We start from the raw sequence: 17,008 nt of genomic DNA, 5'->3' as shown, positions 1-17,008 counted from the left end.
TCTACTGGCTGCAAAAGCTTCTGTGTTAAAGGGGAGTTTGAGGAGGAGAACCATCTATCTACAAACTAATGTTTTATTTGTGTTTTAACTGATCTATGGGGAAAGATGTACATTAAAGGAGAGATTGTGTATGTTTGATTATAAAGGAATAATCCTTAACTCTATAGGAAAAAGGATGTAATTAGTGAAAAACTCACACTTGTTAGAATTATAGTGAGAAGGTCTTTTGTTTTATGCTTTAAAGTTTAACTTTTGACAGCCTGATCTCAGTGTGCAGTTGATTTATGTTTATTTTCTGTAGCTTTGTATTGTGCTTCTTTCTGTTTTTTTTCACTTTTGTGAGTTTATTTTTTTTTTTTTTTGGCGTTTCTTTGTCTTTGAGTCAGACTGTCCTGTTGAAGTATTTGACCTTCTGTTCCGTTGAGGGCAGGTAGATTGCTCACACCTGGTCTGTGTTCATCAGCACACCTGCTCCATGTTCTGTCATTACCTCAGTGGCTATATTGTCCTCCTGTTTTCTGGGTCATCTTTCTTTTCTTTTTGGTTTTGTGACTATGTTGAATGTATTTTTTGATAAATGCCTGCCATTATCAAACACAGCAAACACTGAATTTTTATTTTTTGTGTGTTTTGAACATTTTATTGCAAATACAAGACATTAAAGCAAGAAATTTAGTGTGCAAATTAAGTTTACTTTGACAAATGGAATTTTTTTTACCAAATCTTCCCATTTAAGTGTCAGAAATTAAATTCAGTATGTTCTAAAACAACTTGTATGTGGGTGTATACATAGATATATATCTACATATATATGGTTTTAGGTGTAAGAACACCTAGATTTTATTTAAAAAAAGAGAACAGGACCCTTTTAATTTGAAAAGAAACATTTTCCCTCAATTCCAGAATTGAGAGCTCAGTTTTACTTTTTTTTTTTTTTCTTTGATCATTGGAAAATATGATAAAACATAAAAGATAAACTGAAATGTGACTCCTTCCTTGCAGTTTAACAATTCTGTGCAAATTTCTACATTAAAAGTTTCCTGTCGGCATTTTCAGTTGTGGATGTAGAAAAGCTGCTTCTGATATAAACGTCCTGTGATGAATCTGACCTTTAAATCAGAAGCACAAACGAAGGCACTGCTGGCCGGAGCCAGCATCAATGTTTTTTAGATGCATTGCATCTTTCTCCTGATCTTCCCTGTCTGCGCCCCTCCCCAAAATATGCTTCAGACCTCCCACGTTTGAAATGTTACCTTTAGCGCAGACATACCCAAGTAGGGACTGCAGTCACAGAAATGCTGTTTCATGTTGACCCCATGCAGGGAAGCGGATGCACGAGTGTGGCTTGTCAGTTTTTTTTTGTTTTTTTTAAAAGAGTGAATGAAGAAAGGAAGAGACAGACAAAAAGAGAAGAGTTTCTGTGACAACATGGAGGAAGAAAGCAAAAGCAATGAGGAGGGGCTTGCTGCAAACTCTCGGTGGACTCTGCTTCCCTCTCCTGCATCCAGTCAGCGTCTTCTTGTGTGGTCCAGAGCTCCAAGTCATTCCCAAACAATCGGCATTAATCCAGCGAACGAGGGGGCACAGCCCTGCCAGAGCACTATTGGTCTGGTCTTTGCGACACACGTTACACAACACCCTCTGTACTCACAAAGACACACAGCCATGCCCCCTTGTTTCCTTTGATGGGGTTTGGTACAGGAGTGTGTGGAGCGATGCGGACTTAAGCTTGGGTGCGGGCATGGTGATGAAGAAATGCTTTATTTGACCCTTGGCAAAGCTGGGAAATATTTCCGGCTTATTTCTGGCTGAGGCCTTGTAAGTTTTTTGTTTTTTTAACCACTTTGGGGGAATTCTTGCCACCTAAAGGAACAGCAGGAACGAAATTTACTCCAGGCCTGCTCAGTGTCTGTGTGTTTCTGTGAAAGCAAAACCAATAAGGTGACAAACTGGAAAAAACAAAGATGGCAGTGGACCTGCGGCAGGCTCCACCTGTGGGTTCTTGTTTTGCAAAATGATTGAAGTTTAGTTTCACACTGACCTTTCCCGTGATGCGTTGGATACCAATGGACACAAGAACAAACATTAAACTTTCTAAATACTATGAACAAGAAAAAGGCCCGCTCTTTATCCTTTACTTTTAAACAGTGAGAGTAAGCCTGGACTTTAGTTTAACAAAATGTTTCTCTAATGTACCCAACGGGCATGTGTGGCTCGTTCAAGAACGTGCTAAACAGGCATTCTTGAATGCGCTTTTAGCAAAGGGTTTTCACTGGACTGCTGCTACTGATACCATCCGTTGTGGTGGATGCGGCAGTGCCAAGCGATCCGGAAGAAGGAAGATGAGAAACTGAAGAAATACCGGAGACTCAGGGAAGAACTGGAGAAAGCATGGAAAGTCAAGGTGACAGTGGTGCCTGTGGTAATTGGAGCACTCGGGGCAGTAACCCCCAAGCTGGAGCAGTGGCTACAGCAGATCCATGGAAAGACCACAGACATCTCAGCGGGGGGTCAGGTTTCTCGCAGGGTGGTGTCTGGCGGTTCACAGGAAGGGGTCAGGTACGGCAGACGCGGATGAAACCTTGATGCGCATTGGGCCCTTTTGGCTGTGCTAAGTTAGGACACTGCGCTGGCCCCCAAGCTTCCACGCCTCTGGTAGAGGACCCGGGCTTGGAGGAGAAACCAGGGGTATTATTTTTGTAAATATGATTTTCAGCGTTTAGTCACTTTTGTTTCTCCATAGAGGCGAACTCTTGAAAAGCACGTCTAATGTAGGATTTTCAGCTTCAGTCAGTTCTTTTCTTCTTCCTTTTTCTCTTCCAGTCAGCAGGTTTATCCAGGTTTGTTTCTGGTCCCAGAGGTCTTTCTTGTTGGCTGAACTCTTGCTTGTGAACGCCAGAACGTGCACATCCCTCCGCCCCTGTCACGTGCACACCCACGGATCTGGACTCCGGCAGAGATCTGTGCTCCGGCCTCACATGTAATATTCCTGGCAATGCTGTAGCTAAATTGCTGTAATCAGCCATTTCTTTAATTCATCCATTTAGCCGACCTCGGACATTCATCACTTTAATACATTTCTGGGCTCGCGGATGGTGAATCGAAGCATTTGAGGCTCCATCTGAAAGTGCAGAAAACACGAGGGGGCCCAAGGCGGTCTGAGCTAATAACTCGCTTTGACCTGCCATTACTCAATTCGGCTCCAACTGACCTCAAGAAGACATCTCAGACTCCACCCACTTAGTCTTCATCTACACAGGCCAGAAGACGGGGGTTGTCTGGATGGATGGGGTGTGGAGCCATCTCACTAACTCGGTTATGGCCATTACTGTAATTATAGTTGGCGTTGTTAATTGTTTTTTTTCCTAATGAGGGAGGGGTGGTATTGGCTGCTGTGATGCAGTTAGAAAGGCAGAAAAAATGGGGGGGGGTCTGCAGGAGACAGGGACCAGACAGGGAGGAGGAAGCAGGAGCACGGATTGAATTGTCAGTCCAGGTTATGATTAGGAGGCACAGATGCGGCCATGTGAGAAATGAATTTCATGCCTGTTGAGTCTGAGATTTCTCCAGGAATGCTGGCATTTGCTGTAGACGAAGGCAGTCGTCACAGCGGGGGTGTGTGGAGGAACTCTGCATTATGTGGACACAGTCTTATGTTTGTCCCCATTGTTGGTGCGGAACAGTTTTTCTTTTTATGCAACGGCGGTTTTTCCTACTGACTTTGACACACATGGAAAAAGATGGATGTTGCGCAACAACCTAGACTGATCCTGTCACTGTCAGTCCAGAGGAGAACCCTGAACTCTGTGGTTTTCACTAAAAACATCTGTTCACCACTTCCATCTTTTTGTGGAACGCTCTAATGCCTCAAAGGTATTTGTGTTTACACTGGACAAGCCGGGAGAGGCTTCTCTTTGTTTTTCCACGGTTTACTGGTGCATGTCCACCACCTGCAATTAGAAGAGGCTTGGTGCGAAATTTCGAAGCGGTGCAAAGCTTGTGAACCTGACCGGCTGAGAACCTTCTTAGTATGAATGATTGACCTAAACATCTCCAAATACAGAACAAGGACTCGTTCAGGAAGTTGAGAAAAAAGTAGAACAAGTGAAGAACATCAGGTGCCTCTTCGATAAGGTTTGGTCAGAGTTCGCCATTTAATAGCAAGACAAAAAAAGCGTACTTGTCTCAAACTTGTGGATTGACCCAACAACTGGTTGAAGTTAAATTAAAATCTTTTCTTCATCATAACACTTAGACATGGTGGTGGTAGTTTGATGATTGTTACTTTTCTGTAACAGTTGGAATCCTGAATTCTGTACCAGATAAACCCAAAGATCATGAATTCCAACAGTTCATGATCCTAGATGAAGAGCAGCTGTCATTTCCATATTCCATTTAGTCATACAGCATATTTAAATCCACAGCCTCTCCTTGTTCATCTCTTTGTTTTTTTTAATGTATTTTTAAATAATTACATCCTTGCGACATTTTTCGCAAGGTGTGGGGAGCAGAACATTGAGGTAGACAACAGTATCTTGCCTCTTTGGATAAAGGAAGTAAAGGCCGTGTCACAGTGCCACTACGTATATTTTGTGCTGGTCTTACGTGAATATGCCTGGAAAAAGGAAAGGAAAGGAAAAATTGTGAGTCATTCCTTCATTCATCTTCTTCCGTTTTGTCCCTTACGGGGTCACGGGGCTGACGGAGCCTATCCCAGCCACTTAGTTGTGGGTCTTTATGTGAAATTTTTACAGATGTATCACGAATGACTTATATTAAAACCATAGAAGAAGTACGAATAAACTACGAAAATAACACGTAAACCCGTTCTACATAAAATGTATCCACTTGGACATTCAAAGTACTAGGCAGAAGTTGCATTGCGTCAGTACCATGGTCGGCACCCACTGCGGGCCATCGCGATGCCAATGAAAAGCTATGCATTGGTGGTACAAGCGTAAACTGTCTGTTAGACATGCATGCAAATATGTGGTACAGTCGTGGAAACCCACAAATTGGCATGTGCATCTCGCACAGTTCCATAAGATTTACTTAAGATTTGCGAATAAACTATACGTAAAATACACACAAACTGTGCAATTCTCAACCGACCAAAAATTTTGAAATGCTCAAAACCAAATTTGCGTTTCGACCCGTCTGCTGAAACCCTCGACGGACATCTGCGCACATCGACGAATAAAGAACGCAAGAAAGACTTATGAATTACGTATATCAGCATGGATCAGGAAAAACCGAAATTACAAATGTGGAAAATGCACAAATTGTATGTAGTGGCAGTGTGACACAGCCTTTATGAAGGTGTCAAAAAGTAATCTGAGCTGAATTTGAGTCCTGTTGGGTAAATATTGGGGCTTAAATCTGACTGAGATTCAAGACCTTGAATGGATGTTTAAGTTCAAACTGTGCAAAGATTAGAGTTTATAAATGCTCGAATATAATATACGCAGATGAAATAAATGACAATATTTGGTTTAGGGGTCAAATATTTTTCCCTCAAAGGGCTATTTTTTTCTTTAAAAAATAGACAAAATCAACCAAAAAAACATCTATAAATGTTTGTTTATTGTTTAAAACTGGAATCCCCAAGAGTGATAAATATGCAGGAATAATACATCAAGAGCCTGAGCAAATACTTTACAGGGGTTGCCAGGGAGTAGGGAGGAAATTGTCTATTTACAACTGTTTACTCCTTTTATATTTATAATAGAGAAGGGGTAAACAGTTTGTAACCAAATAATTAAGATCACTATTTCCTATGATTTTTGCAAAAGCTTTAAGAAATATTAAAAAACTTGTGAACCCTTTGTGCATTGCATTCATGCTTCTGCCGTTGTACCAGCAGCCTCCGGACATTTTCCCGCCTCCCCGGGTCGATGGTTCCTCGTGACTTTCTGCTCGATTCTTGGATGTTGGAAGCCGAGGAACTCTCACCAGTCACATAAAAACCCAGCTCTAAAGGGGAGTCACACAGCCAAAGAGGAGCAGAAAACCTCGTAAACAATCCAAATGACAGGTGGAGTTCATCACAGTTCAGTGAAGACAATTCAGACCTTTACAGTTAATTCTAATTAATTTCCTGGTGGATGTGGGACAATAAACGGCGTTCTGAGTTAACTGTCTTGACAGAGGGAAACGGAGCACGCAGAATTAAAAGTGAAGGCTGAGTTTTCTTGTTCCTGGCTGTTTCTCTGTGCCTACTGTCTGATCACAGATGAGCTGAAGATGCTCCAACAGAAAAAGCGGAGCTCTGTAACCACTTTTGATTGTTTTTGCTAGACAAGTAGGAAAAAAATAAATTCTAAGACCTGTTTCATTTGGCAATACTGGAATTGACTTCAAATGCCAAAACTATGTTTACCTAATTTTTGAGAGCAAACATGTAGTTCAGCGTCTTACTTTTGTGTTCCCTACTGCTGACACGTTCAGCTTTTGATGAGCTGTCTGATGCTGTGGGACCCTTTTGTGGTGCCTGCTGTGTAGCGCCCAAGGTTGTTAGTCACGTGACTCATTTAATTTGAAAAAGGGATTTCCATTGCATTTTTGTGAATTACGTCAATTTTGATTCGCCTCAAAAAACACCTCCTCAAAGCGCAAAAAAGTATTTTTGATAAATTCAAGTTTTCTTTTAGCTTGTCGAGTCTCATTTGGGCAAATTTTCAATTGCAATTCAAATTTTTGCTATTTCATAGTCAATGGAAACGCAGGTAGAGCTCAATGACAACTTATTTTTCCCTAGGAATGGGTACCAAGACTACATGCCAAGTTGGAACCAGTACTGACGCATACGGAACTATTGGTATCGTATAGAAATGCTGATGTCGGTGATTTATTTTGTATGAGTCAATCCCTTGTATTCTATTCAGTTTTGCTTTACAATTTTAGCCAATCATTTTACCTTCTCAGCATTTGAGGGCAAGCTCGTTTAAGAACAGGTGAGGATGGGCGGAGCTTCTGTCAAAACGCTAAAGGCAAAGCAATGTCTCCGTTAGAGTCTTGGGATAATTCAGAATACAGATTGTATCGTGACATGTGTTGCGATGCATGTCGTATCATCTGACTCTGGCCAATACAAAGCACCTAGTTTTGCTGAAGTCATTTTACAGTTTATGCTTTATTTTCTAAAAAAAATGATTTGATTTAAAATGTCAAACCTAACATAGTTTACATAGTTATGGTATCTTTGCACAAATATTGACCAATCAGTTGCTTTAACTTTGCAAATTAACATAGAATTTCTCAACTTTTGGTTCAAGAGATTTAAACTTAGCACTAACAAAAATGTCAATAACACAGTTATGAAATCCTAAAAAATTTTTTTTAGATTAGTCTGAAAAAAAATACAGTAATAAATATTTTTTTAAAGAAAACAGATTAATGAATGTGACAAAAACAGATGTTCTGCTTTTTCAGGCTTTACTAAAAAAGTTTTTAATGAAATCCATGTCCGTCTTTAGTATAATCATATACTGTTTTTGGGTGAGTTAATAAACTACTAAGATGGATTTTCTGGTTGGAGCTTTTATGGGGCACAGCTTTAAGACCTTGGCTGCTGTTCCCGGCGGTTGGGCAGTGCCGCACAGCTGGAAGAGGGAGTCACAGTGAGACGACCTGTTGTGTCTGCTCTGTGGGGTCGTCACTTCATGGAAAACATCTCAGCAGCTCTGCTGGAAAAAAGTCTGTAAACTCCCAAACGCATCATCCGAGACCTCCGATTCGTCTCTGCCACACAGCCAAAGTGACCTGCCGGCTTAATAACGGTGATTTTGGAGCCTGCACCCACTTTACAGGATATGAGGCAACTGAAGCTTTTTAGAAAAAAGACAAACAGGCAGTTGATGGAGCACAAATCAGTTTGTGACCACTTTTTATGTTAAAGTGTAATTATGTAACACACACACACACAAAAGATGCAGTACATTTGTTTTCAATATAATCTGAACACAGAAGTTAAAGTGTTTTACCAAACCATACTGCCATCATATTTACTTGTTGGGAAGTCAGGCATGTAAAAAATTGTCACATGACTGACAGTTTTTAGCCTCTGGCTGTCTTGGCTAAAAATTTCTTAGTTTTTTTTGAGTGCACATTAACAAGACAAAAGTGTTTTTAAAACCTGTCTAAGTACTTGATGGTCATATATAAGCCTATTTTAAAGGCCACATCCCCTTCAAGCTCCAATCTATTTAGTTAAATATAGAAAGGTTTCAAAAATAATCTTATGCACTGCATACTTCTGTTTTATTTGACAATAGAACTAATCAAAAAGAGACACTGTTAAGGCTGTAAAACTTAAGGTGTATTCAGAGTGGAAAAACTGTTCGCTTAAGTTGGTCTGGATTGAGCTCTGAACCATTCGTTTGGTCTGTATTCATGCAGCCTTTCCTGATTCGAACCACAGCTAGTGAACAAAACCATGTGAATAAAAATCTCTTCTCTCATTGGTCAGGAATTACAAGGGCGGGGTAAGCAAGTAGAAACAGACCAATTTTAAAAACCTGTATCAACTTCAGGCTCAACACTTCTTCTGCTGCTTTGGTTCGGTGGAGGTGTGCTGCAGGCCGGTTACTGGAAGAAAACATCTAAGAAGGTCCACTGATAAGTGTTTATGAGATATATATTGTGGGGAAAACAAGCAATCTGTATCTCACTAAAAGTTGTTTTAATGAGCCTGCATTAATACCAGAGATCTATAAGGAACAACATGTATCCCAGTCAAAAACAACATTTACCTGAAAACAGTCAATTACTGACTATGACTGTATATGACTATAAGCTTCCCAATCTATCAGGAACAAGTGTACATTTAAAAAATAAAGTGTCTCTGAAAACAGTCAAAAGAATATCGGTAGATTTTTAATATCAGACTGATACCGGTACGGCAATGGTTCAGCGGTTGGGCGGTCGACCCATGACTGTAATATTCCAGGTACGATTCCCGCCTTGCACGCCCAAGTGTCGAAGTGTCCTTGGGAAAGACACTGAACCCCACCTTGCCTCTGGTGGAAGGTTGGTGCTAGTGTTCGGCAGCGGAGCCGCCATCAGTGTGTGAATGGGTGAATAGGTGAATGGGACTGTGACTGTAAAGCTCTTTGGGCTCTTCGAAAGAGGGTAGAAAAGCGCCATATAAGTATACACCATTTACATATAAACCCAAATTATGCAAACATCTGCCGATACTGACACCTTATTTTGCCCATCCCAAGCTAAAATAAACCTTGTAACAAGTAATGTGAACCCTTTTATCCTCCTTGATAGCATGACAATCCTTGCTTTACATTTGTCTACGGCTCATCTGTTGCTGCATTCTCACTGTGTTTAGATCATGTGACGATGGCTACGATGGCTGTTTTGGTCCAGTTGTTCCGCTCCAAGGAGGGATTGTATTCAGACTGGGGAATCTAGGAAGCAAACTGAAGCTCAGTCCAATCAGTGAAATCACCACGTTCCTAAAACAAAATGACATCATTTCAAACATAGTTACTGTACAGCATTAATAATTGATTGTGTAAGAAAACAGGTGAGAGTCACGTCACCCAATGAAAATGACTCACAAATTCCAACAAAATGAAGTCAATTTAATCTCAACTTTTGTGTGTCATGCACGCTGCCATGTTGGAGTCAGAGGATTTCAGTAAGAATTGGTCTGCGTCTACGTTTCCATGGCAACCACTCACCCATTAGGAGTGAGCTTGTTGAACGGCCACACCCCTAATAAAAATAGCATGAAAAAAAATGACGATTACCAAGAACGTGTTCAAAAAAAGTTATCAGAGCAAGAATATTTATTCTGACCAATAGAATGACTAAGTAATAGCTGTTTATTTCTCCATAGAAGTTTATGAGATTTTGGCTTCTTGGAGACGATGGGTACTTCCTGTTTGGTACACCAGGTGGGAGGGATCACTCAGTATGGTTCTCTCATGCAGTCAGTGGTTATAGCTAACACTGATCATTAAATATTGCGATGGAAACACTTTTAAAGTAAATACATTGATTCCCTTGGTTTTTGACTGCGCTTCAATCCAGAAGTCAAAGACTTCACATCCTGCAGTGTGGGAGCCGGCACAGGGGCAGAGTCCTGCCTTTTTCAGTCCTGCTGGGCATGGTAATGAAGTCATGTAATTGGATTTTTTTGTTGTTGCTGTACGTTTATGAGAAGGCGGGTCTGAGCCTCCTGGGGAGAGGAAACGTGGGGTTGGGGGGTGGGTCTCGAACCTGCAGGCTGGATTACCGCTGCACCTCTTTCTCTCCATCTTCTAAAGGTAGGGGATTAATCACGTGTGTGAGCAGTGTAGCGGGTGAGACGGACTTTCATGAGTTCAGCCTGTTAAGATAAAGAGCAGGTCATGCGAGGAAACACAGATTCTGCTTTGAAGAGGAATGTTGCAGGGATAATCTGGTGTAGGCCGGACACAGCCGTTCAGTCTACATCCACCACATCCTGGGCGATGAAACCGACCCTTCATGAAGCATCTGTGCGGACTCAGATGGTTCTTGAAGAGGCTGGAACTGTAGGGAAACGCCGGCCCCCTTCTGTTTACTGAATGGTCTGAATGGAAACGAGCCGAGCCGTCAAATATGTCCCTACCGTTTCCAGAGAGGAGGAAGGGGCTGGAGATTGTTTATCGCCAACAAAAGCAGTAAAATAGAGGCACACGAGGTGCTGCTGAATGCAGGTTCACTGTCCCTCTGCCCCGCCTTCCTGCATTCCCCCCCACCTCTGCTGGGCTTTTGTTGGGGTGCCCTGACCTCCCCGTCTTCCGGCTGGGACTGAAGCGGCTCCCGATGGCCACAAACAGGATTAGGAGCTCCCATGGATCTGGTCATTCTCTGTGGATTTGGGAGAGTTACTGCAGCTTGGCTGGTCTATGGTACTTTAATTACCCTGCCACCAGGGGGCCCCAGAGCGGCCCCGCGGGTAACAAGCAGGAAGTTGGGGGGGGGGGCTTCTGTCTTTACATGGGAATAATCCCTGAGACCCTCTTATCCGGTCATCCCACACTAAACTCTGACTTAACCTGGACTGCCGGGCATCAAACCATATTTGGCCACGGATGTTTACCAATCAACAATTTAAAAAAAAGTTAAGGAAATTAAAATAATTAAATCAACAATAGTTTCACAGTTTCTTTACCTAAACTAACAACTATGTTAAGTTTTGTAATCGTTTGTTTTTCAAAAACTGACTTCAAATGTTCTTTTGTGTTAAAAAACAACTTTAGGTTGTAACTACACTGACCAAAAATATAAACGCAACACTTTTGTTATTGCTCCCATTTTTTATGGTATGAACTCAAAGATGTGAAACATTTTCCACGTACACAAAATAACCAGCTCTCTGAAATATTGTTCACAAATCTGTCTGAATCTGTGATAGTGAGCACTTTTCCTTTGCCAAGACAATCCATCCCACCTCGCAGGTGTGCCATATCAAGATGCTGATTAGACAGCATGATTATTGCACAGGTGTGCCTTAGACTGGCCACAAGAAAAGGCCACTCTGAAATCTTCAGTTGTATTACACAGCACAGTGCCACAGATGTCGCAAGTTTTGAGGGAGCGTGCAATTGGCATGCTGATAGCAGGAATGTCCACCAGAGCCGTTGCTAGGGAATTGAATGTCCATTTCTCCACCATAAGCCGTCTCCAAAGGCGTTTCTGACCGGCCTCACAACCGCAGACCACGTGTAACCACACCAGCCCAAGACATCTACATCCAGCATGTCCACCTCCAAGATTGTCTGAGACCAGCCACTCGGACAGCTGCTGAAACAATCGGTTTGCACCACCACAGAATTTCTGCACAAACCGTCTCAGGGAAGCTCATCTGCATGCTCGTCATCCTCATCAAGGTCTCGACCTCACTCCAGTTCGTCGTCGTAACCGACTTGAGTGAGCAAATGCTCACATGCGATGGCATCTGGCATGTTGGAGAGGTGTTCTCTTCACGGATGAATCCCAGTTTACACTGTTTAGGGCAGATGGTAGGCAGCGTGTGTGGCGTTGTGTGGGTGAGTGGTTTTCTGATGTCAATGTTGTGGATCGAGTAGCCCATGGTGGTGGTGGGGTTATGGTATGGGCAGGCATATGTTATGGGCGACGAACACAGGTGCATTTCATTGATGGCATTTTGAATGCACAGAGATACCGTGACGAGATCCTGGGGCCCATTGTTGTGCCGTACATCCAACAACATCACCTCATGTGCAGTATGATAATGCACAGCCCCATGTTGCAAGGATCTGTACACAATTCTTGGAAGCTGAAAACATCCCAGTTCTTGCATGGCCAGCATACTCACCGGACATGTTACCCATTGAGCATGTTTGGGATGCTCTGGATTGGCGTATACGACAGCGGGTTGCAGTTCCTGCCAATATCCAGCAACTTCGCACAGCCATTGAAGAAGAGTGGACCAACATTCCACAGGCCACATTAGACAACCTGATCAACTCTATGCAAAGGAGATGTGTCGCACTTCATGAGGCAAATTGTGGTCACACCAGATACTGACTGGTTGTCTGAGTCCCCTGACCCCCTCAATAAAACAAAACTGAAGATTTCAGAGTGGCCTTTTCTTGTGGCCAGTCTAAGGCACACCTGTGCAATAATCATGCTGTCTAATCAGCATCTTGATATGGCACACCTGTGAGGTGGGATGGATTGTTTTGGCAAAGGAGAAGTGCTCACTATCACAGATTCAGACAGATTTGTGAACAATATTTCAAAGAGCTGGTTATTTTGTGTATGTGGAAAATGTTTTCAAATCTTTCATACCATAAAAAATGGGAACAATAACAAAAGTGTTGCGTTTATATTTTTGGTCAGTTTAATAGTGTTAAACTCATTCATTAAGGTCTTGTAGCCCTTGTGCTATCCTAGGCACTTTAACATTGGGAGTTGGTTCATCTAGACCCACTAGACAGTGTTCTGAACCTTTTTCTTTAATAATTTGTGATCTTCACTGGTGTCCATGGATTACATGAAATCTTTCCACCTTTATTCACCTTTTTCATGGTAGGGAGAACACGTCAATGCAAGGGTGGGGTCATCTAAGATAGCACTAGGGTTAATTGACCAATAATACAATTAAAGGGAAAATATGGAGAACAGAGGATATGAAGGAGTTCCCCCATGATTCCTTGTGGATTCTACAACAACTTCTGCTTTTGTTTTGCAGTCAAAAGTCTGCAGCAGAAAGTTCAGCTCTGAAACTTGTTTTTTTGTTACATTCATACCATCAAGTCATCCAACATCTCAACTAAAGGGCCTATAGCATGCAAAATCCGCTTTTTTAAGGTTTGAAGTGTATTGTAATGTTTATTCCTCTTGACCCCCCCCCCCCCCCCCAATGTATTTGCTCAGTTTATGCAGTTCCGAGTATTCCTCTACAAACCAGCCCCACCCAGTTCATGAAAACGACTGGCTTCTTGCATTGTGACATCACAAAGTGAGGTGCAGCCCCTTCCAGAAGAGTCTGGATGTCCACCACTGCCCACAGGTTAACACACAAACACTCACACACACACCTTAACCACATGACCACAGCACTTTTGTGGTGCTGTCTGAATCTACAATTCCAAATTCAAGTCTCCTAGAAAGCTCTCAGAAGTCTCTGCGAAAAACCAGTGTGCATCAACGCTCACTACATCGGCGAATACATACCACAATGCATTGTGTCGGGACAATTTTGCCCAAAAAATGTATTTAAATGTATTTTCTTAAAACAATAATGAAAGTTTTTATCTTCAGAAGACAGTGGGCTCATAAATAATCATCACTAAATGCTCATATTAATTAGATTTTAACCATATCGATGGCGTCATATCCGCTGTAAAAAAAAAAAAAAAAAAAAGTAGTGAGCATGGTGTTCGAATTGCTTTTAAAATTCAGGGCCCTACATAGTGTCGCACTATATAGTTCTTGAAATGCTTTCCTTTTATATGCGCAACATGCACATCCATTTTGCAAAAGTTTGGGGTGGCTGGGCGCTCCTCCTCCTTCTTCACACATTCCTCCATCCATTTTAGAAAAACATAAATACTCACTTGAGCACAGGTGTTAGCTCACCTTTGCACTAATAGTTTGCATGATTGAATGAATGAAAGATTTCACACTAGTTGGTTTAAAGGCATAGGTATGCGTTCGTGAACACTATCTGTTTTGTGTACATGTTGACATGTGGACATTTTTGCAGCTAGCAGGTGTGTTGATAACATTTCAGTGTGAGTGTGGACAGGCCCCGCCCTTTTTGTACTACATTTGAACCGTACCGTAATGATAAACAACCAGTAAACCTGTCTGCTCTATGCTGCTTCATGGTCTTACCCCCCCCCCTCTCACTATCACCCCCCCCCCCCCCCCCCCTCTCTGACATCCCTCCCTCTTCTTCCCTTCTTTCCTTTTCCGTCCGGTCCAACACCAAAGATTTTCAAACATGGTTGAAATTAATAAAGTTTGGCCTCAATTACAAAAGGGGTTTGTTCAGTCACACCTTTGGTTTGTCAGAAGATTAATAACCCCTCTTGTTAAAGTAAAATATGTCCAACACAAGAGGCCCTCAGCTCTCATCTGCCTGCCTAGCTGTTGGACAGGACAAGTTAAAAAAAAAAAAAAAGATTATCCTTCACCAGCAGTTATTGAGAACTCAGCATGACTAAAACATAAAAATTCCTCTTAAATCATAAATGTTCATTTGTTCATAACTAAAATGAATGAACTCTTGGAGGCAAACCCCTTACAGAGGCACAATAATTGCCAACATTATCTTTTCGTGTCTTTATTATCCCCTAGGTTTACTAATATGAGGCATTTTCAGAGCAAATAGATATTTTAGAGTTCATGCGAGAGAAAGAGAATAGGGGAGATTTCACATTTTTCGAAAATAAGAACTGAGCATAAATCAACTTTTGGAGATTTCATAACAAGTTCATTCAAAATGTCACACGGCAAAGAATTTCAGCAGATGGACGTTTCCATGGAAGAATTAAATAACGTCACAGAGAACATTCTGCAGCAAAATGACACTTTGAGAAAACATCTGGAGAAAATTTCCAAGAATTTACGCAAAAGGAAAGATTTGGACGCTTCATGCAAAACCTTGAAAAAGACACGAAAAGCTGCTATCGAGGAAAACAGAAAACTGGTGAAGCGGCTGGAGAGTCTAAGAGTGGACGTGGAAAAGCAGATACACGTGGAAAAAGTGTGTGAAGAAGAGAGGACAAAAACATATCAGGCCTTGGAAAGTAACCAAGAACTGAACAGAGTGACGGCCGCTCTTCAGTCCAAACTTCAGCAGCTGCGACAAATGGAAGAAGAAATCTCCAGCATGAAATCTGAACGTAAACGTTTAGAACGGGAGAACAGAGATCTGCAATCCCAACAGAAGAAACTCCAAAAGAAGACTGCCCGCAAAGCACACCTTGAACCTTATTGGAAAAAGCAATTTGATGAATTCCAGGCTTTGAAACAAGAAACTAAAGAACTGAGGCAAAACCTTCAGGAGCTGAAAGACCAAAATAAGGAACAAAAGAGGTTGGCAGGCAACTATCCTAGCATGGAAGAAGAATGGCTACATCTCACAGTTCTGAGGGCTCAACTGGGAAAAGAGATTTCTGAACAGAGAGGGCAGCAGGAGGAAACACGTCAGCTGATTGCTCGACGTGAGGAGGAAAGGAGAGAACTGGAATTGCTCCGAGAACAAACGAAGGCCTTCACAGCAGAAAAAAATGCACTGGCAGAAGAACTGCAACACCGTGAAGCATTGGAGTGTGAATACAAGGAGATGCAAGAAGAAACTAACCACTTGGTGACAACATTCCTCACACTGAACATAGATGTTGCAGAGCTGAAGCACCAGGTTTCAAACATGGATGAGCTGCAGGAAAAACTTAATGATGAAAAGGAGAGAAATTTGAAGGTAAAAAACGAGGTTTCAGAACTAAAACAGCAGCAGAAGGAACTCCAGAGGAAGGACAAGGAAGTAAAAGAGGTGAAAGCTGAATTTACCAGAATCTCTGAAGAAAAATCCCAACTTGAAGACAAAAAGAAGCAGCTTCAGGATGAAGTTTCAGAACTGAAACAGCAGCAGAATGAAGTCCGTGAACTGGCTGTTCAATTCAACCATGTACTGAGTAAACTGGGACCTCTTCGAGAAGAAACAAAGGACCTCAGAGATGAAAAAACAATGCTGACAGATCTGCTGAAACACCGTCAGACACTGCAGACTGAATACGATGAGATAACAGCAGAAACAGACGTTGTGCAGGATGAAAACTTGGACCTTCAAAATAAAGTTGCTGATCTGCGGAACAAGGTTCATAATTTGGATGATCTGGAGGAAAATGTCTCAAAAGCAAAGGAGGAAAACCTCAAGTTAAAGGAGAAACAGGACCTTCTCAAGAAGGAACTCCAAGATCTGCAAGTTCAGAAAGAACAGATGAGGTTAAAGAAACAAGACGGTAGTGGAGGAAAAACGGGACTTTGTTGTAAAGAAGGAAGATCTGCCTCAGGAGGAAAACTCTGCGTCTTTAAAAGAACATCCAAAACCTTGATGAACCGATTCTGATTCTGAAGCAGCAAAAATACATTTTCCAGCAAGAACCTGATGATCTGCAGGATCAATGTCAGGAAAAAAGAGGCAGTACATGAAAACTGCCTGACGGAAAAAAGGGAAAGTTTCAACCTGGAAGACCTGATAAGTGATCTGAAAACCAAGTTTTCAGATCTTATCCTGAACCAGAGCGAAAATCCAGAGTTTTTCTCCAAATCTAATCAGGAGAAAGACTTAAAATAAGAGAAAAGGATTGAATGTTTAGAATAGGGACATAGGGAAGAAACAAAAATAGGGTTAAAATGGGGGAAAGCCTTTTGTTTTAGGACATAATAGGACACATACAGGCAAAAGCTAAAATGTTTAGAATAGGGACATAGGGAAAATAAAGAACAGAAATTGGGTAAATCGTGGGAAAAGCCTTTATTTTTAGTA

The 17,008-nt window shown here is 41.8% G+C and overlaps 1 protein-coding gene across 1 annotated transcript; it reads left to right on the top strand.

Annotated features, from left to right (window-relative positions):
• The first annotated feature begins 14,450 nt into the window (after window positions 1-14,450).
• Window positions 14,451-17,008, top strand: LOC111948467 (uncharacterized). Its single transcript, XM_023961740.2, has one exon. The coding sequence runs from the start codon at window positions 14,960-14,962 to the stop codon at window positions 16,586-16,588; it is 1,629 nt and encodes a 542-aa protein (XP_023817508.1). The 5' UTR covers window positions 14,451-14,959; the 3' UTR covers window positions 16,589-17,008.

This window comes from Oryzias latipes, chromosome 13 (assembly GCF_053564925.1).
Source record: "Oryzias latipes strain Hd-rR chromosome 13, Olatipes_Hd-rR_3.1".
Lineage (NCBI taxonomy): Eukaryota > Metazoa > Chordata > Actinopteri > Beloniformes > Adrianichthyidae > Oryzias > Oryzias latipes.
The sequence above is the reverse complement of the archived record's forward strand: the minus strand, read 5'-3'. Positions and strand labels throughout refer to the sequence as shown.

Bases quoted from the DNA above. Each gene is read 5' to 3' on its own strand.
- LOC111948467 (XM_023961740.2), top strand. From the start codon at position 14,960: ATGTCACACGGCAAAGAATTTCAGCAGATGGACGTTTCCATGGAAGAA.